At 34.0% G+C, this 26711-nt stretch overlaps 2 protein-coding genes across 5 annotated transcripts; one reads left to right on the top strand and one right to left on the bottom strand.

Moving 5' to 3' along the window:
* Positions 1–5373: 5373 nt before the first annotated feature.
* Positions 5374–6844, top strand: LOC140864370 (protein FAR1-RELATED SEQUENCE 5-like). The gene is made up of 3 exons (XM_073268520.1): positions 5374–5772; positions 5863–5965; positions 6048–6844. The coding sequence occupies exons 1-3, from the start codon at positions 5374–5376 to the stop codon at positions 6842–6844; spliced, it is 1299 nt and encodes a 432-aa protein (XP_073124621.1).
* Positions 6845–14015: 7171 nt separating this feature from the next.
* LOC140874813 (kinesin-like protein KIN-14I) lies at positions 14016–25118 on the bottom strand. Of its 4 annotated transcripts, none has more exons than XM_073278252.1 (26): positions 24573–25118; positions 24465–24488; positions 23399–23587; positions 22306–22490; positions 22111–22183; positions 21787–21918; positions 21469–21707; positions 20941–21268; positions 20520–20619; positions 20188–20369; positions 19951–20066; positions 19676–19778; positions 19122–19274; positions 18886–19032; positions 18578–18781; positions 17598–17762; positions 17420–17524; positions 17172–17312; positions 16891–17085; positions 16643–16769; positions 16309–16511; positions 16005–16187; positions 15754–15849; positions 15411–15608; positions 15067–15338; positions 14016–14569 (listed from the first exon to the last, which is right to left on the bottom strand). In XM_073278252.1, exons 4-26 carry the CDS (start codon positions 22446–22448, stop codon positions 14374–14376), a joined length of 3801 nt encoding a protein of 1266 aa, XP_073134353.1. In that variant the 5' UTR covers positions 22449–22490; positions 23399–23587; positions 24465–24488; positions 24573–25118; the 3' UTR covers positions 14016–14373. The 4 variants fall into 4 exon arrangements, with proteins under 4 accessions (XP_073134353.1, XP_073134363.1, XP_073134346.1 ...); XM_073278262.1 differs by having other exon boundaries at positions 22306–22478; XM_073278245.1 differs by lacking the exon at positions 23399–23587 and having other exon boundaries at positions 24573–25117.
* Positions 25119–26711: the final 1593 nt, after the last annotated feature.

Below are 26711 nucleotides of genomic sequence, written 5' to 3'. Positions count from 1 at the left end.
TATCCTCCTTTGGTGGTGTCTTTTCAAGTACATAGAAAATTCTCTCCGAGTTCAGAACAATCTTTAGATGTCTCAGACAGTCGTGATAACTAAGTCCAGTTAGCTTATTTTGATCGATAATAACATAAAGTGAATTAAGGGTCGACATCGTAAGCATGCTGAAAATAAAAAACATATAAGAGTTACTATTATTTTAAAAATAGTTTATAAGATATAAAATACAGACTTTAATTTTATAAAATTTTTCTCTCATTATTTTGACTTTTTCACCACCCTCTAATGAAAACGGGAAATCGCATTTCCTTAGTGAGCACGTGGAGTCCAATTCGACAATCATGATCCCGAATAAAATCAGTCAATCGTAATTTCTAAAAGGAAGAGCCCAATTGCATCCCCATGAAACCCCCCACGTTATTCGCCTCACGTTTAATAAGAGCCCAATAATATGACGTCATTTATTTTTATAATATGAGCCGAAATCATAGGAGCTCCACTCAATTCACATCACATGTGCTAGTGGAAGTCACAGCTTACCGGCATCCAGGTCTCCATAATAATATGAGCTAGACACTGATTGTGGGTAGCGTTCGTCATGCAACCACCATCGATGGAAGGCAAAAATAAATTAAACTCTTTTAATTTTACTTTTGTGGTTTGTTATAAAATTTGAATCTTATTCAAAATCAAAGATTTTAATTTTTTAAATTGTCTCATCATTTTAAAAATTATGTGCCATGATTTTGTATGTTTGCCAAATTCATGCAACTATATTATCTAATAACATACATACATGCATAGTAATATATATCGCATATATCATAATATGACAATAAAAATAAACAAGGATGGTCAATCGCCGAAACTATCGGATCCATATGAGCCGGACATGGATCCAACTCCAAAACCTAGGTTAATTCAGGGGTGAAAATGTAACTTATTATATAAACTTCCAATGTTTTACATGTCTTCTTATTGAGCATCGGGGTTCTGTATTCCAATCTTAATCTCCTCCTGATTCTAATAATTACATTTGAATAATCATGATACATAACGAATACATCTCATCGGGTGGGAACAAGATAAAAACTAGCTAGGCCCACTTTTATTTATAATAAAACAAACAATAAAATTAAAATATCTTAACATACACCTAGTATATTGGTCATGACTCTCGATCATCCTCCATGCATGTAATATCAAATATTTTAAAATACATCAAAACTTGTATCTTGTAATTTTATCAGGAAAAATGTTTTTTTGGTCCATTAACTTGTCCAAAATTTGGTTTTGGTAAATTAATTTTCCAAAATTTGGTTTTGGTATACTAACTTTTAATTTTCAGTGATTTTGGTCCAACTGCACACGTGTCAGCTAGACATTGGCACACATCAGCATTTTTCGGGTGACGTGTGCTAATGTCTAGTTGACACGTATGCAGTTGGACCAAAATCACTAAAAATTAAAAGTTAGTATACCAAAACCAAATTTTGAAAATTTAATGGACCAAAATCAAAACATGAACATGTTAATGGATCGAAAAAAGTATTTCTCCATTTTATCACTAACAGCAACAATTATTAAATAAATAAAATAAACTTCTTTATTTAATTTCTAATTAATTTAATGATAATTGATTTCGTGTAAAAACTGATTTATTTTATAAGAAAATATTTATAATTTTATTAAAACTTTATTTTAAGACAAAGTTAATCAAATTTTCATAAAATTCCAATTTAACCCAAATTAACTTAAAAAGTATAAAACTGCATCAGACCCAAATTAAAACAATTTTAGCCCATTATCTAGGGATTGCCCGAAACAATTTCGGGCAACCCTAGCTTGCGCCGCCAGCTGCCCAAACTTTTTGGGCAGCCCGTCTCGGGCAGAGCATGCCTCTGCCCTGCCTGAAAAAAAAATATTTAAAAGTTTTTATGTGTAGTCCATGCCCTATCGGGAGCTGCCCGAACTTTTCGACCAGCTCCAAAAAAAAATTTTTTGTTTCACAAAAATAATATTTTTCAGCGCTGCAATTTTCTAAAATTTTCTTATGCGGTTAAAAATTTTTAAAAAAAAAAACTCAACATGAAAACAACCATACAATATTGAAAAATTTGTTCTGATACCACTGTTGGAGTACCGTTATCTCGTGCCCAAAACACAGTGGAAGTTTAAAAATTTTATTTCAATATTCAAATATGCTTGGGCACTCGTATGACTTATTGAACATTCTTAGGATGTTTAGTGGTTATACCTTTGGTAAATAATCACCTGGAACCAACTATTTTCGGGTTAGCAGAAATATCTCTTGTTGTATATTCCTACGAACGATCAACTGAAAAACATCTTTTTTTCAAATCCTTTCTTCAATCTTCCAATAAATTCTATGACAGGATTGTCTACTCCTCTTCTAACTCGAAAGAAATTTATTGTTGAGATTTCAAACGGACAAGTATACCACACACAAATACCCTCTATTGATTAGAGGGGTGGCCGAATTCTTTTTATGAGGAGAGTATAAGTTTTTGAAATTGTGTGATGATTATCTTCTCAATTTAAAAAATATGTATACATATATTTGTTTTTTTCTTAGTGTATAAGTTATAGATTATGATAACAATATATCAACCTTCTATATTATTACCAAATATATATCACACACATATATATATGCATATATACACACTCACACTCTTAATGTTACCTTTTAATTCAAGTCCAACTAGAATAAAAGTCAATTAAATCTATTTATGATTTTAATTACTTTTCATGATGGGCTTGTACTCTTGCAAGCCCATGAATCATGCGTCCATTACAGTGCTCTCATCATAATCCCGGTCGATAATCCAACATCATTTAGTAGAATGTGCATCAAAATAAAAGGCGAGTTAAATTCATTACCTTAACTCGTTTTTTTATTTTGATGCACATTCTAAATTTCAAAAACACTGATGTTTAAATAAGAGAGCTGCTGATTTTAGAATGCTTTTACTCAAATTAGGAAGTTGCATTCTCCTCACTATTTAAGCAGTCACAAACTTGTTTATATAAATTCAAATCTTTGAATTTATTATCTCAACGGAGAATAGGGAAACCAGTACTTGTGTGACTCTCAATGATTCAAAGACACAGCTGTATGTTCACAACCTTTTGATATTTAGGACATCGTCCCTTATTTAGGCTTAACCTAATTTGTCTCATTCTATGCATCAACTCTTTGATCATAAGAATGTTGGAACTCATTTCTGAATTGATCCATCGAATCATGGTAAGAGAGTCTAGTAGCATCACCTCATGATTCCCTAGGTATCACTTACAGTTCCTCCAAGAACCAATCGATTATGGTTATTGTACAGTAAAGTCCCTTTATCTCGTATATCCTGATCGAATCTACAACTATTGGTTCATCGAGGGTTGCATGTTAAATTCGATAACAATGTGATGCATCTTTGAAAATACATAATGGCATCGCATGTGCAACTATGGAACCCCTATACCCTAATGCACATTTCATACTCTGACCAGAGATTCCATGCACTATTATTTCATTAGATCACATAGGATATATACACCCATAGGTGAGCGGTGAATTTCAGACTACAATGCACTGGCTCTTACATGTGTCATAACTATACCCAATCTTGCAACCTGATGACCCTCACGAAGTCGGTAAACGAGTCAAAGCACAATCCTAGCATGTACAACCTCAGTGTTGTCTTAGGTCGTAAGAACTAATGGTATGCAACCATAACCACGAACTTATCCTCTCAATGAATAATAACCACATGGGAAGTCCAGGGGAGGGTAGTTAAGTGAAGACATCGTATGAGCATCAATCTGTATGATTGAACATATCTATGTCCATACCAATTAAAAGTGGTACACAGCATCACAAATTCTAGTCTCTAACTCGAGCGGTCCTTATCCTTCTTTTGGACGGTCCAATCGACTAAGAACTCGTTTTATTATATATATATATATATATATATATATATATATATATATATATATATATATATAGAGAGAGAGAGAGAGAGAGAGATCTTTTCTCCTGCCTAACTAACCCTCCCCACCACATTCCCGATTTAATGACATGTCATGCCACGTAATTTTTTTTTTTTTAAAAAAAATTAAAATTTGTCCAGAACGCCACTTCTTCCCCGTAATCTGTAATCTTTCCTCTTTCTTTCAAAGTCGGTTCCCACCAGCCTCCGCCGTAAGCCTCCGCCCCATTCCTTTGGTCGCGCCTCTCTTTCATAGGTCTCGTTTTTTCTCATTTTCTTGTTTTTAATGATGTGTTTTAAAAAAAAATTCTTGCCTGATTTCATTTTGTAGTCATTTTTTTTTCTTTTTTTTAATTACTAATTTTTTGGCCTTAAAAATTGAGTTGAAAATGCAGATTTTGGGTCCTGCTTCGTAAATCTAAGGTCTTGATAAATCTGGTCATTACTCGGTCAAAAGGTAAGGGTTCTGATTTTTTTTTTCTTATAGATAAATCCTTATGTTTTCTTGTTTTTGTTAGAACATTAATGTTTCTGTTTTGGAGATTTAATAATTCACAAGCCGATGATGTAGTCATGAAGGAATTAAATGAGTGTCCTGGTTTCATCTTGGTGCGTGTTTCAGTTTCAGTCACAAGCCGATGATGTAGTCATGAAGGAATTAAATGAGTGTCCTGGTTTCATCTTGGTGCGTGTTTCAGTTTCAGTCACAAGCCGATGATGTAGTCATGAAGGAATTAAAATGAGTATCCCTTGCTTCGAATAATATTGGAATATAAAGAATCAGAAAGAATATGGGGGCATTTTTGTTTAAAATATTCTAAATTTAAGGTTTGCAAGTCAAACTTGCAACTGTTCTTGGCTTTTTCCACTTAAACAACAAGTTCTTGTTTGTTACCGAAATAATGGTTGTGTTTTAATGACCCCACCAATTAAAATTTTGTATAGATCTCACTAAATCATTATTTTTTAGTGTAAAAATTTTGACGAAGATTTTAATGTAAAATCATTAATTTTTTGGTATATTACAAGTTATTCCTCAAGTTATCAGCACCAAGGTTGAAAGTTCAAAACCACTAGAATCTTGTGTCACTTTGTAATTATTTTTTTGGTTCTTGTTCATAAAAGCAGTCATGAAGGAACTAAATGTTTTTAAACATTTTGATGTGAGTTTCAGTTTCATTCAAATAGCAATATGTTTTCAAACATAAAATTTATACAGATATTATTTGGAACCCACTAAAATAACACGGTTGTTGAAGTCACCTTACCTAACCATTTTCTAAGGCAAGTGGCTTATTTTTTTTACCAATTCTGTTTTGAAACCTCTCATTTTTATATTGATTTTTTTTACGTAGTGATATCTATATAAAGTATGGAAGAAAACAGTGATGATGATCAGATATACATGCCCGAAGTTGTAGATGAGAGAAAACCCAAAATTGGGATGGAATTTGGCTCAGTAGATGAGGCTTTTTTGTTCTATAACCATTATGCTCGAGAAGCTGGATTTAGCACGAGAATCAACAATAGCAAAAAAGATAAGATTACAAATGAGGTTGTTTGGAAACAATTTGTATGCTCTAAAGAAGGGCATACCGATGAGAAGAAGAAACAACCAAGTGATGAGAAACGAAGAAAAGAAAGAGCTCGTGGTCAAGTGAGAACTGGTTGCCGATCAAAAATTTCAATTGTGAAGGCACAAAGTGGAACAAACTGGGCTGTCAGTGCTTTTCAGGAGAGTCATAATCATCCACTATCGACTCCTTCAAAGGTGCATTTGCTACGGTCACATCGCACTGTTTCGACAGCAAAGAAAGCATTGACTCAATAATTTTTAGAAGCCAATGTGCCAACTTGTCAGCAAATTTGGTTATTGGAGATTGAGTATGGAGGGTCTGAACATATTGGTTGCACAGAAACAGATATTAGAAACTTTGAGAGAGATCTGAAAAATGAACAAAAAGGTATCGATGCAGAAACACTAATCGAGTTCTTTGCATCCGAAAAAGAGAAGAATTCTGATTTTTTTCTTCATATATGAGACAGATTCAGAAAAGAGATTAAATAGGTGTTTTTGGGCGGATGCTGTATCAAGGAGGACATACAGTGCATTTGGTGATGTATTTGTGTTTGACACGACGTATAACACCAACAAATATGGGATGATTTTTGCACCACTTGTAGGAGTTAATCATCATCATCAAACGATTGTTTTTGGTTGTGGATTTCTAAGTGATGAGAAAACCGAGTCTTTTATTTGGCTGCTTAACAAGTTTGTAGAAGCCATGCCTACAGGTGCACCAAACGTGATCATTACTGACCAGGATCCTGCTATGACGAAAGCCATTGCACAAGTTTTCCCACAAACAATGCATCGATATTGTTTGTGGCACATACTGAACAAGTTCTCAGAGAAATTAGACCCTATGACTTTTCGTGACCACTATCAAAGCATCAAGCATGTCATCGAAAATTCAACAACACCAGATGAATTTGTGAGTTCTTGGGAAGAGGCCATGAAATGTGCTAAACTGGAGGGAAATGATTGGTTACAACTGATGTATGATTTGAGAAAGAAGTGGGTGCCAGCATATCTTAATCATGTTTTTGTTGCTGGAATGTCAAGTAATCAAAGATCTGAAAGTTCTCATTCATTTTTTAAGAGGTATGTCTCCAAGAAGAACTCGTTGGTGGATTTTATAATCCGTTTCAATAGAGCACTCAAACATCAAAGGCACAATGAGTTAGTTTCCGACCATGTTGATAGAAATGAGTGTCCGAAGATCAAAGGAAATTTGCCAATGGAACATCAGATGGTTAAGGTGTATACAAAAAAAAAATAGGTTGAGTTTGAAAGTGAAATCAGTGAGAGTCATGGCTATTGTGTGCAACAAGTCTCAAAAGAAGATGAGAAAGTGATTTACAATGTGATGCATTATCAAAGCTCTTCTTCCTCTAAACCGAAGGTGCTCACACATGACAAAGAAAAGAACTACATATCATGTAGTTGTAAGAAGTTTGATTTTGAGGGAACTCCGTGTAGGCATATGTTAGCCTATTTTCGTTTCAACCAGGTGTTTCAATTGCCTGATAAATATATACTCAATCGATGGACACAACATGCAATGGTTGGAGCACCATATACAATGGGTGAAGAAAATATCAGCAATGATCCGGAGAAGCTTTTGATTTCACGACACTCGAGATTATCCTTCAAGAGTTCATTAATAGTTGATGAGGCATCTTTGACTGATGAGGGAACAAAGCTCATGGAGGAACAATTGGATTCTCTCTACTACAAAATTAGGGAAATTAACAGCAGTAGAAATCTGAGCATGGGAAGGCAGAGGAAGAGAACTATTGATGGGCCCCTGGATATTTTGGATCCTTTTGAAGTGAGAACAAAAGGATGTGGTAAGATATTGAAATCTGCGAAGGAGAAATCAATCTCAAGAGTTAGGCAATGCCATGGTTGTGGGCTTCGAGGTGTGTCCCATGATAAACGCAATTGTCCGAATTTGCGTGACGGGTATGTCTAGAATATTTTTTTTTTCATTTACACCAATCAATGTCATTAATTCTTGCAATAATTTTGATTTATTTTTTACTAGGTCAACTATAGATAATCAATACAACAGTGATACGAGCACAGACGAAGAATATGTGGATCCATAAAGTGTCTCTCATTTTTTTCTTTAACTAGTGAGTCGTACACTTTGGTGCTTTTGATTATTTATTAATTACGAATTATATTTTGCTTTTTCCGTACTTCTTTTGTGATTTCTGAACTCCATTGTTGTTGAGCAAAATCCAAGTGAGTTCATTAACTAATGCATGGCTTATTCTCTGTTTCTGCCCACATTGCAGCTGAAGTTGAGGTATATGAACTTGGTAAGATCTGTTCGATCAATTATTTTTACAGTAAAGCAGTTAGCATTTTGATGTGAATTTAAAATAAAAATTGGTTGCAACTAAATAATATTTCTTGAGATTGTCGTTGGTAAAGGTTCTGTAAAATCGTTGCACGTTCGTGACGTTGGCTCCATTGTAAATATTCGTAGGCCAATGCAAGAAATCGTAAAATAATTCGAATGTATTTGTGTAGGTGGCATTTACATCTGTTATGTTGTGGCTCGATTTGTGGCATTTCAAGAGTAGTGAGTTTTTTGTTTTTTTTTTGGTGACTAGGCTAAACCAATATTGAAAGAACCACACAGATTCTCAGAACTCGCTGATCCTCTACTTCAAGGAGAATTTCCAAAGAAAAGCTTCAACCAAGCGATAGCTATAGCAGCAATGTGTCTCCAAGAAGACACGTCGGTTTGAGAAACACATCATAAATCGATCTATTTTAACTGTTGTTGGATTATGATTTTTTCGTTTTTGTTTCGTGGTCTTTAATTTTTGGTTACTCGAGGGGAAAATATTGATCAAATAGGTAGTAGAATGAAAGTTTCGGATGGAGGGGCAAAGTTATGCAAGCATGTGTATGACCAAGCAAGACTTGCAACCATATAGTTATATCTTAATTAATTTTTACAAACGTGGAATACCTATTTCTTAATTAATTTTTATTAAATTTTTATACAATGAGAATGATTATATAAAAATGCCAAAAATATAAACAATAAAATATTGTTGAAAAATAAAATGAGTGTCTAAGTGAATTTAATGATATTATTAAGTAAAATTTATTTTATAATTTCATCATTTAGCTCGAACAAGAGTAATCCAGTTGAACAAATAGCTGACAAAATGATCAGGTGCAAAAAAGCAAGAATGCTCCAACTAGATCACAAGGAAAAAAGATATATATGCAAAAAAATGAAATTAAGATCTAGCATTTCATATCATCCCTTCTTTACACGTGCAATATATATGGAATAATGGCAAGCAAACCACCACAGGTCCCCATTACACATTTCTCCAAACTTCCATTAATTGCTTTAAAATAAAGATGGTACATGAAAAAAATTATGCAGCTAGCAAGTAGATGTTACTTAATACATTAATTAATATTACTATTTTTTGTTCTTGTCTTTGCCACCAGAAAAGATGGACCCAATATGTAATATACAAATGAACAAAACACCAATACAAGTGTTATAACTCATAGAAGTCATTCATATGAAATCAATAACCTAATACATTCTCACTCAGATTTTAAGTTCTTACAAAACACAAGTACAATATCTAAGAAAATATCCAATAACCCAAGCAAAACAGAATGAAAGTTAGCCCTGATCTAGCAAGCATCAACTTCAAATTTCGATTCTCCTTTTTAGTTTCTTTCTTATAAACTTCGAGCACAGCCAGCTTCCATTTTAAGTCAGAAATTATGGTCATTGTTCTAGGACACATCGGAGGATCTTCCCACGCAAAATAATTACAACCATTACTCTGTCATAGCAAACAAATTATTCAAATGAACACATTATAACAAATCTATAAAAACAAATTCAAAATAAACCTGAAAAGCCGATGAATTGAAATGGTAGACATCACCTTCCAATTCCGGCAGTCATGAAACCTTTGCCCTGGTTTATCTGGTGTCCAAGAAACCCTCAATGCCGCCCTTTTCCCGCATTTACAGAACACCAATCCTCCTGCAGAAGAAACCGAACACATCGTCCTAATCTCACTATATTTTTTCAAACGATCATAAACATTCGTTAAATAATGAAATGACAAGATAGCCCCACCTGTTGAACCACTACACGTAGGTCAATACACATCCTTATTCACCCACTGTACCTTTACAATAATTCAAAAAACAATTAACATCATCAAGATCCATTGTTCACTTTAATTTGTGCATAACACTTATTTTTAAGAAATGATCAAGGCATACTTCTAAAATCTGGTTTGTGCAATGCAGTTAAAAATATATATATAATGCTAAATATATATATTTTTATTTTATTTGTTATAAATTACAAGTCACCCTACTTCAAATCCGAGACTTGACTACACCAAGTGAAAATCATAAACTAACCTGAACACTCTCATTATCAAGATAATAGAGCAAATTTAAGACTTAGCCTTGAAAATTATTAAGTTAAATATCATACTCAAAATCAAGTGAAAATAGAATTGTCTAGTGATTCATTATCAGACGCCATTCTCTTTCGAACACAAAAATTACAAAGACCATGGTGTGATATCTTCGAGATACCCAGAAAAAAGGATAAAATTAAGGAACATAATATGATGTAGTTGTTTCAAGGAAGACTAAAACTCACGTAGCGCGGCGGCCGAGAGGCTTGTAGCTGCGGCGGGGGCTGGTGGGAAGCGGATGTTGGCGGCGGCGGCGGCGAAGCTTGTAACTGCGGCGGGGTGTGGTGGGAAGTGGCTGGCGGCGACGATGTGGCACAGAATGGGTTTATGAAATTAGGGCGCCCTGGAAAAAAAAAAGAAGAAAGAGGGAAAATAAATTACGGGGAAGAAAGAAGAATGGGGTTATGAGATATGGGTTTAATTTTTTTTAAAAAAAAATTACGTGGCATGACATGTCATTAAATCGGAAATGTGGTGGGGAGGGTTAGTTAGGCAGGAGAAAAGATCTCTATATATATATATATATATATATATATATATATATATATATATATATACAATTTTGTTATCCTGCCCACTCACCGTGCTCACCTAATGTGCCCACTATGAGGTGACACTCAACTATTAGATGTGATGAATTGTGCGTCCAATAGTTGAGTGTCACCTCATGGTGGGCACATTATGTGGGCACGGTAGGTGGGTAGGATAGCAAAACTCTATATATATATATATATATATATATATATATATATATATATATATATATATATATATATTAATTTAAGATGTGTGTTTCATGATTTTCATCACATGTACAACTTCATATTTATTTATTTGCTTCTCAAAAAATGGTCCTGAAAAGGGCTTTGTAAGTGGATCAGCAACGTTATCTGCAGAAGAAACTCTCTCGACTGATATATCTCCTCTTGCCACAATCTCTCAGATGATGTGAAATTTTCTCAGTATATGTTTGGATCGCTGATGAGACCTTGGTAATATGTTTCTTATGTTTGAGACAAGATCTCCAATTCATAACCCAGTATTCAAAACCTAGTCATAACAAAATACCCCTTCAAACAAATTTCGGATTTAAGACCCCGTCGTAACAAAATACCCCCTCCCTTACCTTAAAAAAAATTAAAAAAAAAAAAAATAGAGAGAGAGAGAGAGAGAGAGGTCCAATATCATTTTCTCCCTTTTACTTTTACTTGCGAGCAATCCTCTCTTCACCATAGGATTCTAATGGTATCACTTGAAAATTCCCTTGACTTCCTCCTTACCACAATCACACTCCACACAAACTCTCTCTATATATGTTTCACTAGTTACCTACATTTCAACATACACCAATATCAATTTGATCTCCAAAAAAATTACTTTTCAGACTAACGAAAAAATGGGATCAAGCAAGGTTGTGGCGATGCTATTCGTGACCATGATCGTGATGTTCGCAGCCTCGGTGGTGGTGGTTGAGGTTGTGGATGCAGCTCGACCCGATAGCCTTGAAGCATGTGTTAACGATGCACTGCTCATGGGTGCAACTCGTGAAAATGCAGAGCAGGTCTGTGAAGTCGCATTGAGGCGAGGAGATCATCCGTAGCCTATAAATACGTAGTAATTTATATATATCAGTAATAATAAGCATCTATGACTGTACGTACATGATGAATACATTAGAGAGTGTTAATGACTTATAAAATTTAGGATGTTCTTAATTGTGGTAAACGGTCATATTATATTGGTTATAAGCATGGTTTAGGATTTCAATACAAGTTATGTTTTATTCTTGAATGTAATTCTTTTGCGGGATGTTGTATAAAATAAAAGGAAAATTTAAAATTTAGTCGAATAAATTGATATGTTATGGACTTCAGTCAAATTTTGCTCATCATAGTGTACTTAATTGTTTGTTTTTTTTCGAAAGCCACTAAAGTCAATGGACATTGCTCATTTGGTACTATTGCATTGCTGCATTTTTCATGTGACAGGAAAAATTATATGGGACGTAAATTAAAAACGATAACCATATTTTTGGTCTTGTAATAATAATTTTTCCTGTTATATATATCAGTAATTTATATATATCAGTAATAATAATCATGACTATACGATGAATAAATTAGAGAGCGTTAATGACTTACTTTTAAAATTTAGGGTGTTCTTAATTGTGGTAAAGTGCCATATAATATTGGTAAGCTTGATTTAGGATTTCAATACAAGTTATGTTTTATTCTTGAAAGTAATTCTTTTGCGGGATATTGTATAAAATAAAATAAAAATTAAATTTTAGTCCGATAAATTGATATGTTATGGACTTTAGTGTAACTTGTATTTTTTTTGTTTCCAAAAGCCACTAAAGTCATTGGACATTGCTCATTTGGTACTATTGCATTGACAATTTCATGTGGCACGAAAAATTCTATTTGATGTACATTAAAAACGAGAACCATATTTTTGGTCTTGTAACTTGTATATTTTTTATTTATTTTTTATAATGTTATCGGTTAATCTTTTTATTTTTAGAGTGTTTTTGGTTGGAAAATACAACGGCAAAAAAATATATTGTTTGGTTATAAAAGCTGTTTTAAATTTTATTTAAAAAAAATTGTTTTTTTAGAAGCTAGAATATATGTCTTTTTGTTTATGCTCTAATTCTATTTAAAAATAAAAACAAAGCATTTTTCAATATTTATCTAAACGTCGAACTATTTCTATTTTTTTAAATAATAATAAAAGCACTTTAACATTTTGGACTTATTTTAATGTTTTGATTATTTTTTTTTATATGACAAAACATGATTTAATTTATGATATGTCCAAACACCAAAACTACTCCTGAAGCACGTACAGCCGCCCAGAACCAAGATCATATCTGTCAAAGCATGTAAAATCTAAGTTCATGTATAATTAAAAAAATTAAAGTAAAAATATAAATAAATTAAATTAAAGATCATTATTAATTAAAATACTAAATGAATAGTACATATAAAGATTTTAAATGAAAAATAGTAAAAAAAAAAATGATGTGTGATTTGATGGTGTAGGGACCACAGAAAAGTTGTTTTTAGGTTTTTTTTTTATTGTGGAGAAAATAATAGGTTTTTATGTCTTTTGACGTGAAACAACTAAAAACACAAAAAACTCTCACCGAACTCTTAACCACTGGAGATGCCTAAGTGGGATTTGGATCCCCAGCTGGTATGGTGCTGTGCATGTTTTTTCTATGCAAGATGATCAGCTAATAATCTTTCGGATTCCGCGAGATGTCAGATGAAAATTGCACAACACTACTCGGCACAATAGAGAATCCAAATCAGGATAAATGACAAAAACGGCTGCCTAGAGAAGCGCATATTTGCTCCTTCAAACATAAACCCTCTCCCACGGAACCTCCCATACAACGTCATTTCTGGTGTTGCCTCCGCGCTACACTGTCTTCACCATGAATGAATTCGAACAAAAGGTCGTTCATGGTGATAACAAAGCCAGCAGCAACGTCCTGCTGCACTCGAACTTCAACGCTCATCTACACCAGTTCGGCCTAGCCAGGGCTATAGTAAACCATAGGACTTCGCACGTTCAGGCCGAGGTAGTTTTAGGCATGAATGGGTTCATTGCCCTCGAGTGTTTCCGCACTGGAAAGGTTATGCATTTGGGGCTAGTATTGCTCAAACTAGTCTACGGCCAAGGGACTCGTGCCAAGATGGGTGGCTTTATCTACTTGGTGGGGAGCCAAATTTACATCACTCTTATTATAAAGGAATGATTGGAGAATTTGAATAGGCAATGTCCATAAGGTTTCGAGAACTTTGATGTTTGCAGTGCATTGCACTCAGTGCCATTGTATATGAAATTAAGTTCAGAATTTTGGTATTGGAAATAAGAAATTAGTTTTTATATGTTGACAATAAGTGTAGTCAGATTTGCTATAATTTTAATGTTCATCAGCTGACTAGCTCAACTTAACCATATTTCTAGATAAATAAAGCAGGTATGATGAATTGTATAGAGTCAGACCACAAAATTTTGGAAGATAAATATTTCAGTGGATTTACAACTTTGATTCCAAGAAAGGGGAAATCAGAAAACCAATACTTGTATTGATTTTGATTTGAATATTTAGACACATTGCTGCTGTACAAAACCAAGACTCCCTCCCATCCAAGGTCCTCTTGCCACAACATAAATCTCCGAGGTTTCTGGTGAACTAACAATGCAAACAAGTCGTTCCTTTGCCAGGTGACCGTCTTTCTACACTACACCGGAATAGCCAATGACATCAAATAAGGAAGATTGTGTCGGCCCAGAAGGTAACTCACATTGAATGACGAGTATCGGTCTTTTCTTTTTGAATTCGTTCTTCTTGTATCTCTTCCAGATCCTCATCAACTCCCCCCCTTTGTCCTGCCTGTTCCTTCCAGTACGCTATTAACTTCTTCAAACGAGCCACCTCCTTCGATGAAACATTTTTACTGGGATCGTTAACAATAGATCGCACTCTGGAAGCATACCTGTTGATTTCATGGAGTGGAGATTGTCAACAGTATAGTAAAACACAGACTTTCAAGAAAAGTGACAAAAAGTGTTTTTTGGAGCTTAAAATATTCCATTTTCTAAACGTCATTGACAAGTGACGATGGACTGAACGTCTTTCATTATGCCAAAAACTATGACAAGTTATAACCATGTAAAGCAATATTTTGATATTGTGTAACAGCCCAAATGACACATCATGTTCGTAGTGCTATATAACATAGCAGGGATAACTGCTACCATCGGTCATCGGTGCAACCTACAACTCCTATGTACGTGATCTTAACAGCGATATCAAACATAGCACTTACCACCTACCATTGTATTAACAACTGTAGCTTTCAATATTACGATCATAAGCATTTGATCCTACATGTAATTTTCTAAGTAGATGAAATGAGAGAACTAACAAGCAAAACCAAATATAAAAATAGTGTATGCAGACTATTGAGGTGCAAGGGAAGTCTAAGCATACATTAAAGAGTTGTAAGTCTCATCCAAATTTGATTCAGCCGGAGATATGTTGACAAACATCAAAGTTTTAGCATTTCCACCAAGGGAGTCACTCATCAACATGGTCAGCTTGTGATTTCGGTAGGGAATGTGTTGATTGCCGGAAGATAAAGCACCAATGACATCGCCCAGAGCGGAAAGTGATTTATTAATGCTTTGAGCTTCCTTCAACTGATTTCCAGAAGAGCCCGACTTCTTCACTCTTTCGGATCCAGCAAGATCCACAAAGCTTAACTGCAAGAATGATCCATTTATAAGCCAAGAAAATGAAATATGAATGTTAAATAGATATTTTTGAATACGTACCTTTCCTCTGGCAACAGATTGAGTTTGAAGATTAGTACTCTCAATAATAACAGAAAGTACCAGATGTGACCTTGAACTCTGTTCATTCATAAGAGTCTCAGTCGTATGACGTTGTTCAGATCCTCTCTCAATAATACTTCCTAATTCATTATATGTTGAAATGGATACAACTGTCACATTTTCTACAGCAACCATTCCCTGCGAAGACAAAAACGGTCAAGCATATAAACTATGCGACAAAACACAAATTGGCATAAACTAATACGATATGAGCCAAACAAAAAAATGAGGAGACTTATTCTGATAAACTATATATCTTTGATAAAAAATTTAAGGCAATAACCTTCGAGTCTTTCTTGATGTCCAATTTCAAGCGCTTCGCATTCTTCGGCTGCAGAAGATCTATCAAAGTATCTTGATAAAGTTCAACCATATATGCCTGCATATATTCATAAAATTATTTATTATGGCAGATCAACAAAATCTGTAACTAAACCAGCGTAGAAAGGAATGGTATTGACAGCAATGAGCCGAAAAATTTCATAACAAAAAAATGATTTTCAGGAAGACCAGATAGCATTCAAAATTAATTACCTTCAACGTAAATGAAAACTTGTTATTGTCCCGCTTCATGACTTTAAAAAGTTCAGATATAGCTCGTGGAGTGAGACCATGATTGCTATCGGATCCATAAATTGTAAATGTCTTCCCAGATCCAGTTTGTCCGTAAGCAAATATGCACACATTGTACCCATCAACAGCAGATTGCACCAGGTACTGCACTCAAGTGAAATTTTTAATGATCATGACCAAAGTGATTCAAAAGTAAATGAGAATATGTGCCAAAAAATGGCAATTATTCAACATATCTATATAGATACAGAATCTTTAAACTTGCCTTGGTATCCTCAAAAACATCATCTTGAGTTGCATGGCCATCAAAAACACGATCATACATGTGCTGTTTCACTTTGTCATCTTTCCACAAGTGTTCAACGGTAAACTCATCAACACTCACTAAGACATTTCTTTCCTTCTCTGAGATTTCTTTTTCGCTAAGAGGACGCAATCGACAATACACTCGAATCTTGCCTTTCATGTCTGAGAAGTATTAGAATTACAAAGCATGATCGTTCAATTATAAATAGGCTAGTTATGCATAGTTAGTTCATAAACAAAGAATGCTATATTCAAATGATAAATAAATTTAAACTGGGAAGCATAAATGTAACCTTCTATCATGTTAAAATATCGTTTTCTCATAATTTGTTCTTCTTTGTAAAGTGCCTGCATTTCAGCTAATTGGGCTCCTTGCATCTTCAAAATTGCAGCAGCCTGTTCGTTCTTTCTGTCAATATCCTACATATGGAACTATTAATTAATATTTTGGGCATGTAACTATCAATTGATTAGAAGCACAAATGATGATATATAGAAGTTACAAGCACTAGAAAATAAAAATATGGCATAAAGATTTCACCTCTTTCATCTCTCTCAACTCATCTAATTCCCTAAGATTATTGTGCAGTGAAGACAATTCCGAATCCTTAGTTGCAATGATTGATTGAGAAACAATATAACTTTGTGTGGCCTCTTCCAGTTTCTTTTCAAGTTCAGAAACACGAAGCTTCATGGTCTTGCATTCCTGTTCAAAGCTTTCCTTCATAATTGCAATCTGCATTTGAATAATGACGCATATAAATAAGCTTAGTAGATAGCAAAGATCATAGAATTGGCTAACTAAAGACAATTAACAAGAACCTCATCTGCATTTTTTCTGTCAAGCCTTAAAAGCCTTTCTTCGATAGATAATTTCTCATTTACAAGTTTCCTTTTTGATTCTTCAACTGCATGCAACTCAGCAGTGCGTTCTTTCAATTCATCTTGAATCTTACACAAGACCTATTTGTTCAGGTTTAAAATATAAATAAACCTTCTCATGTAAAGGACAAAGCCATATAATAAAAACACACAACAGTTCAACGATTAATAAATTCACATCTATATACCTGATTATTTGCGTCAACCAAATCTTTTCTGATGTTATTTTCCATCCCTCGGCTGTTCAACTTTGTAAGCCTCACTTCAAGGCTTTGTTTCTCCAATAGTGTAGCCTGTAGAAAATCAATAATAAAAACAACTGGAAACATCAATCAGAATTGAATTTATCTTTGCGAAGATAACCACCTGAAGAACTGAATCTTTTCCATCACACAATGTCCGCAGTTTATCACGTTCACCGATGATTTCTTCCAAGTATTGCTTCTCAGACCTCAACTTACCTTTCACATTCTCCAATTCTTCTTTCATTTTCAGTTCTTGCATTTGCTTTCCACGTAGATCTTCTTGCAACTTGCAAAACATAAAACAAAAGTCCGAAAAAGTTGAGAATGAAATCTGAGCAATAAACTGATTTATTCGCCTCCACTAAGATGGTGTTTAGCTGAGCTTATAAGCTCTACAAAACAACCCATAGTTGTTGGAGGATATAAGCTGCTAAAATTTATTTGGTAAAAATTCTTCCAAACAGCCTGCTACCTAGCTTCTAAGCTATTTTAAAAAAAATACGGGTAACCTTACTTTTTCAAAAAAGAACTTATTTTAACATTTTATATCTCCAAAATATCCTTGCATATTTTCATAAATCTCCACATGTCCTCCACTCATTAAATATTAAACATTAATTTTTAAAAAATTTCCAAATAATAAAATTTGTCTAAATTAAAATATAAAATAGTTCTATTTTTTTTTTAATATAGATTTATTCTAAAACTATTTTCATATATGTATAACTATTTAGATTAGCTTCATAGTTTTATTCTCTTCTTGGTAATCTTGACAATAAAAAAATCTTACAATTCCAGACATATCAGCTTTAAGTTGTTTAAAACAAGTTTATCAAAATATTTTAACAATTTATTTTTAAAATAATTCTGACAGCTTATAAACTCCTAAAACAGTTGTTAAGCTCTAGAAGATTATAAGCAATTTTTCATAAGCTTAGCCTAACACCATCTACATCACATATTAACTAGCATGCATAATGGTGTTCTTCCAATATAAAACTCTATATGACAGGTCTAAGTAATGTCCGTCCGTTATATATTATCATTATCAGAAAAAAATTAAAAAAAAAAAGGTGGGTCCTTCTCTAAGCATTTACTAACTTGATTGGCTTTATTCTCTGATTCTTCAAGTAATTTTGACAATTCCAATACACGCTTCTCATTGACATCCATAGGTGGAGGAGGTTTAGCATGATCAGAAGGAAGGTCATTAACTGAACCATTGGCAGCAGCACGTGCTTTGGAATAGCGCCGTAGCATCACATCATTTATATGTGTTTGAAGGGCAACACATATTTCCTCTCCCTGAGTTTAGTGGAAAGGTAAATCATCCAAGGTCAAAAACTCTTATAAAACAAGATAATACAAATTCAATGGCAGGATCGAAGAGTGAATAATAATTATGTAACCTGTTTTGTTTCAAACTGAAATATATGCAAAACACCAGCAACTCTCATCTTAAAAAATACAGCAGTATTACTGCTGCCGAATTGCATTATGTCCCTTAATTCAGCTGAATGTAGATATTCCTTGGGAACAGGACGGAAAAAATGAACCTGGACAAACAAGATATCATACTTAGGCATCTACCATCTGCTGTGGTAGTTATAAATGTCAAACCCAGAAAAATAAATATTATTCATACCCCACGCTTGTTAATGCCTAGTATGATTTTTCCTGGCAAGAGTCCAATGGGATCGTCAATCTTACGGACAGTAAAGAAAACTGAGTTCCCATAGGGAAGTGTTCTCAAGATCCGCAAAAATTGTTGCCGAGCATCATCTTTTGTCAAATTTTCCTGCAATAGAATTTATTCAATAATTTGAAGGACTAGTTCATAGATCCGTAGATTTATCAAAAGAAGTTACTGACAGATATCTAATTCATAGAAGTATAAAAAACAACGAAGAAAGTTGAAGTACAATGCATATTGATTATTGAATATCATTTGATTCCGACAATATTTATAGGCGTGATAGAAATATTATTAAAAAGGAACTGGTTTAAAAACAACGGCAAAAGCTATGCAAGAGAAGGATAATTGTAGAAGAATATATCCAAAACATAAACTTTCACCTGTTTTTTTATGCAAATAAATGTGCTTAAGTTATTTGAACACTTGGAATAAAGCATTTCCATAGATCAAATTTACTTGATCCTCAAAAATTTAGAAAATTGGAACATAAAAATGGTTCTCACCATCGAACGATAACGAGAAAGAATATCTAGCTCCCAATCTCTTTTGGCTCGAGTAATTGCAATTTGCCTGGGCAGGAATCTTTCCAGAAGCGATGTCCAATCTCTAGAGATAAATGAACGAAGAAAATAGCAAGTTATTTCTAAATGAAATGGTATGCACAAATTCTCATGTAACAGCAAATTAGAAACTCTTACATTTATAATTAAGAACCAAAAAGTCATGGACGGATTGGAAGAAACATAGACACAAAAAAGAAACAAGGAAGATGACTAACGTGCATGTTTCGGGAGAAACAACATATCCAATTTCAACCAAAATCTGCAAACCAGATAGCTGTGCAGCATCATCTTTACCAACAGGATAATTTCCTAATACATAATCATGTTGCAGCTGTAACAAGAAAAAATGAGTCAAAATAGCGTAAAGACAATTTCAGAACCATATCGATGGGAATAGAGATAGACAAAAATAATTACAAACTAAAACAAAAGGCCAGGCCAAAAAGACATACTTGGACGTATGATAACTGCACAAACATTGGATCGGTAACAGCTTCATCCGACTCTCTAAATAGCTTCTTCTTGAATGTTAGTTTACAATGCAAAATCTCTCCTTTACTTCGGTCCTTTGAAGATTTGAAATCAGAGAGTAGATCTCCAATATATTTATTATCATCTAAACCAATATACTCTTCTGCATATAATAAGAACATTTTCAAAAATAATGCGCGAGAAAGGGAGCAAAGAGTTACTTGACAATTACATGTAATTAGAAATCATAACCAAGTATTGCAACACAGCCAAGGTAACTATAAAAAGTGTTGCGACATTTTAATTTAATTACCATTTCCGAGGTCTGGAGATTTCGAACCAATTACGGCCTTACGACACTCGAATAAACTAAAGCTAGAATATGCTGATAACTTGATTATCCCAGCAAGCTCCTGAAGTTTGAATAAACCAATGCACGCAATCAATAATAAGGTTTTCAATCAATAAAGCACAGAAAAAATGTTAAGAGATTGCGACACCAACTGAGACAATCATTGTACTCATTATTTGAAATTCAGACTGTGTGGAAAAAATAAATTTCCTGACCACCGAAGACACAGAACTTTAAAGATAATTTAATGAAAAAACGCAACTAAAAACTTTTTGGAATCGCTATTAAGGGATAAACATAATATAAAATCATTTTGTAAAATCATTTGATTCATCTGATCTAGTATGCATGCATAAACACACACGAGAAGCTGAAACAGTACCTCAACAGCATCAGCTACAGTTGTGGACATGTCATATGTAATCTCTTCAAAAGTTTCATCCAAGAAAAACACTATGGTTGTAAGCTTTTTACCGGTCAAAAGAGCTTCAATCTCCTCACGTCCAGGTATAACATGCCTTGGTCCAGCCTTGACAGACCGTTTTAGTGCATTTAATGTATTCATTGCAAGGAATTGGACCTCAGAATCAGTACTAACACTGTGTGCAATAGTATGCACATACTCCGACAAATATCCACCAATTTCCTTGCTAGGAGGCATGCAAGTTGAGCATAAATACATTAGCTCCCAAGCCTTAATCAAAGAGTTCCTACAGATGATAGAAGCATAATCATTATATCATTGAGAAACAATTGAACGCGTGAAACATGCACAGACCCTAATTAAAGCACTCGATCAATTTGACTCAATCTATTCCCAACAAAAATAATTATTTGAGAAAATTTCACATGAAGAAAGAAACTTCATCGAATTTTTAGCCTCACCTCTATCTAAATATTTATTACTTACCTATCAGGATTATTTCTAGTTTGTTTTGAGATTTGTGTAAAGAGCTCATCTCGAAGTTCAGAACGCTTCAAAGCCTGCTTGTAAATTTTGCAAACGAGCTCGACGCGATCCTCTAAGCTAGTTGGTGTAACTCGATCTGAGGAATCAACTCCAATATACTTCAGTATAATCTGGAACATCTTAACCGCTCTGCTCACAAGATCGCCATTCATTTTTAGCAGTGAGGTTGGAATAGGATCCTGTAAAAACGGTAGCACACCTTGCATACACAAGACTAAAAAAGGAATTAAAAAGCCAACAAAAAACACATTAAACTACCTTTTGGAAACAGAGCATATCCTCAAATGTGAATTTCTCTCTAACTTGCAATCCCACCGCCTTTTTAGAGAAGAAACTTCGTTTTCCAGCCGAATGAATCTGCTTTTGCATTGCTCTCAGAAATCCTTCGACCTGAAAAAAGAAAAAAAAAAAGAAAAGAAAATCGATTAGAACAAACTCTAACCAACAAAAAGTAGTAATGTGTTGGATATAAACTTGCATAATATAGTCTCTCGAAACAATTAACAAAGTCACACCTAAACTCACAAAGTTCTGTCAATACTCAATCACAAATTGTCAAATGGGAAGAACTTTGATTTTCACCTGGAATTTATCAATCAATGGTATAGCACCAGCAAGTTCCGGAGACATAACTGATGTAAGAGTATTGGGCGTGCTGTAAGACAAATGAGGTAAAATTCAATAAAAAGTTGACTCGATTTAATGGAACTAGCATCTTTCATGAAAAACACAATCAATAGTCCACAGGCATCAGAGAAGGAAAGGAGAAAAACTTACGGAGGGGCAAAGTTGGAACCATCTGAATCATAATCTTCTCCATTTGAGGTGGCCAAGGAGTGATTGGGAGGGATTTCAAACCCATTACTAGATCCAAATGAAGACCTGCTTGACAACATGCTTTGCGCCAGCTCAGACGCCATTTCCCCAAACAAGCACCAACGTCCACTTTCCTATATTCAAAACTATTTTTCACTTTTATTACTACAATCAACTATAATTCAGCTCTTACCCTAGAATCATGTGGCACAGATTCTGTCAAAGAAGACAAAAACTACCTTTGTGGTAATCTATAAACAAGAGGGTACATACAATAATAAACACGAGAACCGATATAATTTAATCCGACATATTATCCACAAAAAGTAATTAGAGCTACAGTCAGAAACTGAGAAAAGTAGATCAGAAACACCAAATTATCAAGGAATTTCACAAAACTTTTTGGTTTAATCAGATCTTTCACGAAAAATCATAAGTGTACATCCACAAACCCCTGAGATCCCGATGATAATAGTAAAGTAATAGTAGCTACAAGCAAACCTATGAAGGCCAGAGTCCTGATTAATATTTTATTATCGAAAAATAATAATTAATTAGTGTACACAACGAAAATGAGTAAAAATTTTCCTTCTGGGCCTACAGGAATTCTAGAATAACCTCCCCGTAGGTAGGACACATCCCAAAAATTTAACAACTCTAAACAATAATATGCTCAAAAATATAAAATCCAATATGCCAATCCAATAACGAAAAGGCCGCACTAGCCAACAACAAAACTAGTTCGCGTGCATAACCGTACTGACCAGGATTAAACTTGAACACACGCAGAGCCGCACTGGCTCGATCACACAATAGTTCAAATCCAAAGGAGTAAAAATATAATCACTCAACAATATAATAATAGTATTTGACCAGACGCGTCAAATCTCCCTGTAAAACCTACTATGGAACCAACAACCACGGCATCATAAGAAACCAGAGGTTGGACCGCGGTACGACAACCTGATGAAATCACGATGAATATAAGGGACATGAACGAAGTCATGTAAGATGCAATGCAATAAATGCAAGGTAACAACGAAATAATGGATACCAAACGGAGTCCAAGAATAACATATAATCACAGTGACCACCAGTGCCAGCTGCCAAGAGTGCAGAATCCACATATCTGTTTGCCCCTACACGTAGCATCGAGTTTGCGAGAGCTACCCGCTCGCCCTCATGATGTCATATGGAGTGTGTTAATCCTATGTCACTCGCTCCACCTACGACTCGTATCCATCTAAACAGATCGGGGTAACAAACATAACGGAAAACAACAGCAATCAATGGAAGTCAGGGCTCTACATCCCATGCAACCCAGTTAATGTGCTTGTTTGACAAATATCCGTTAAATTTTCTAATAAAATTTATTTAAAACAAAATAAGGATTTGTTTTATTTTATAAATAAATGAAAACAGGGATGATTCTCAACTCTGCAAAATAACGTTCATAATAAATGCATTAATGCAACACATCATCCGCAGTACACATAACATCACAACTCATCACAAAATACTTGGCTTCTACACATCGTTATAGACGTCGTGGTGAAACCAATTAATACGTACCTCAATGAAGCACCTACAATACCACAAAATCTCTTAAATATCTACTCGGTAATCCAAAGCCGTGACATAAAATTATTTTCAACACTAAACTCCTACTTTTCCCAAATTAATTTAACTTATTAATTGAGTTACTTACTTTCTAGTAATTTGACATTAATCCTAACATTCTAGAAATAACGATTTAGGCTTTTAAAGTCGCCCAAGTAAGTGCTTCTTAACAAATTCCCAAAATCATCATTTTTATTTTCAAATGTCGCCAAACTAGAATTTAATCAACTAGCTATCCAAAATTCTCAAACCGTCGAAACTAGTTTTCAAAAGTAGAACTACAATCTCCAAGATTCCATCATAATCATAATATCGTATAATTTCCAACTAAAATCACATGATAAAAATTTTAGCTCAAACATCTCATGAATTCCCATTTCTAATTCACAATAAAATTTCCAATGCAACAATATTACAGTGTGTATCGGAAAAAAAATGTTATTTTTAAAAACATATCGCACTACAAGTTCGATAAAATTGCTAGGTTCAGTGAAATATACCTCAATGTCGATCAACTTCGGTACCTATAATAGTAACCAAATGACTAATCAATGACAAACTAATAAGTGAACTTAAACCGAACTAAATCAAAGAGAATAAAATCTTACTTCCGGGCAGTTTACAAATGGTCGAGAATAAGCTGGAATAATCCAGCATTACAACTTAAAATCGAAGTAAGCTCAAGAACACCAGTCAAAAATGACGAGGGCGGGGCGGAACTTGACTGGACAGCCCAAAACTTAAAAAAATTTATGTCCAAGCATAAATCGAGCTATCCACGACCGACAATGGAGGTTTCCGGTGACAGGGAGGGACGGCGACAGTGAAATGAAGAACCGGGAAGATTCCGACGCTGAAAAAGTGGGTTGACAGGTTGAAGCTTCGGCCGCGATTCCTCAAGATTTTGGTATCAAAACGGAGCTTATGAAGTGGGCTTCAAAGCCCTCAACCAATTTCGCAAACCGGTGATGAATGGAGGCGAAATCGGGTAATGAAGGTGGCAACAAAGGTGTGGGATTTAGGGGATCGGTTCAGTCTACAGATAGAAAGAAATGAGATAGAGGAAATGAGATGTTTATTTAGTAGTAAATATAACATGATGGCCGGAATGAGATGTTTATTTACTAATATATAATATAATATATGATATGATTTGATGGCATCTTCAAAATATATATATGTGATGGCCGGTCGAGGTTCTATTTTTCCATTGAATTTCAGATATATAATTCAAATATATATCCTATGAATTTGTTTTAGGGAAAGTTTGAATTGGTTTGGTGCCGATATTGATTGTTCTTGGTTTGACATTATTTACAAATAGTCAGGTTACTTCTAGGAAGAGTTAATATCTCCGCAAGCAAAACACTTTCTTATCATATTTTAACTTGCAATGTATTCATATACGATCAACAAAAACATTCTCAACATATGTTACAGCGTCGTCAATAGCATAATCTTACTTTGTTCTTCTCTCAATAAGTCATCAAATTTGGTAGAGAAATTCACTTACCACTATCGTATTGCTAAATATGATTCGTTCCAATTTATTTCAATATCTGTGTTTGGCTAAATTATCGCATCACTCTCATATTTTTGGTGTAGTTCGTGGTTCAGTCCAAACAAATTAATTAGTCCATTTACTCCAAAAAGATTTCAAATTTTTTCCCAACCCAATCTTTCCGTTGGGTTAAATGAAATAGAGAAACGTCAACTAAGGTACGTACACGTGTCAAATGAAAATTCCTCAAATCAAGTGTATGTCCTAAATCGATTTTCTCCCAAAAGAAGGCGTAAAAGTTTTATTGTAATCTTTTGTTATTTTCATGTGTGGATTAGGTCAAGAAATACATACATCTGTTGAAGACTTTTGTATGATCTTTCACAATGAGTTGTGCATGAAAAACAAACAAAAACTTTAATCCATTATAAGATAATAATACCATTATTTAAATTTTTCGTTGTAGTGACCCCTTTTTTTTTTTGTTGGTACTTTTATATACTATTTGATGAGCCGCTTTTTATTTACTTTTTTGTGTAACTATATTATTTTGTTTGTACAAAATAATTAAAGTTTTTGTAATTTCTCGTGTAACATAAGGAAAAGCTGTAGTTTTTATTGGGCATAAACCTAATATATATGGGACATGGGAAGAGACACAAAAACAAATGAATAAATTTAGTTGCGGCTCTTCTCATAGATTCTGAAGTAGAGAGGAGACATTAAAAGCTTTTGATTTTTTTACAAAAACTCCTATAAAACGGTTTCATGAGTCAATTATCTGAGCGAGTCTCTTATTTGATCTGATCCATAAAAATATATGTAGATAAGAGTTGGATCAAATTGTCTTATGAATATAAATTCATTAAATCGTCTCACAAGATACCTATCATTGATTCACATATCTATACATCTTTACTACTTTATTAAGTGTGCGTAGCCTATTCTAACTGTTTTTGGTGTCATGGTCCGTTTTCTTCAAATTTTTTTCCTTTTGTATCCCTACACTGTCTCTCTAAACTGCTCGCATCATCTATTTTTTATCATATCTATTTCCATCAATTAAAAGTGAATTTCATTCATTACTATTTTTTTATATATTTGAAAAAAAAATAAAAATAAACAAGCACTTTAAAATTAACAAATTATTCAATATACAATACATTATATTTGTATATAATATTTTACACAAGCAACACGTGTGCTCCGTCGCTAGTATTTATTAAGTGAGAAGGCCTTAGAGAAC

Source organism: Henckelia pumila, chromosome 1 (assembly GCF_033568475.1).
Source record: "Henckelia pumila isolate YLH828 chromosome 1, ASM3356847v2, whole genome shotgun sequence".
In the NCBI taxonomy this organism is placed as follows: Eukaryota; Viridiplantae; Streptophyta; class Magnoliopsida; order Lamiales; family Gesneriaceae; genus Henckelia; species Henckelia pumila.
Note: the sequence above shows the minus strand (reverse complement) of the source record. Positions and strands in the feature narration are given on the sequence as shown.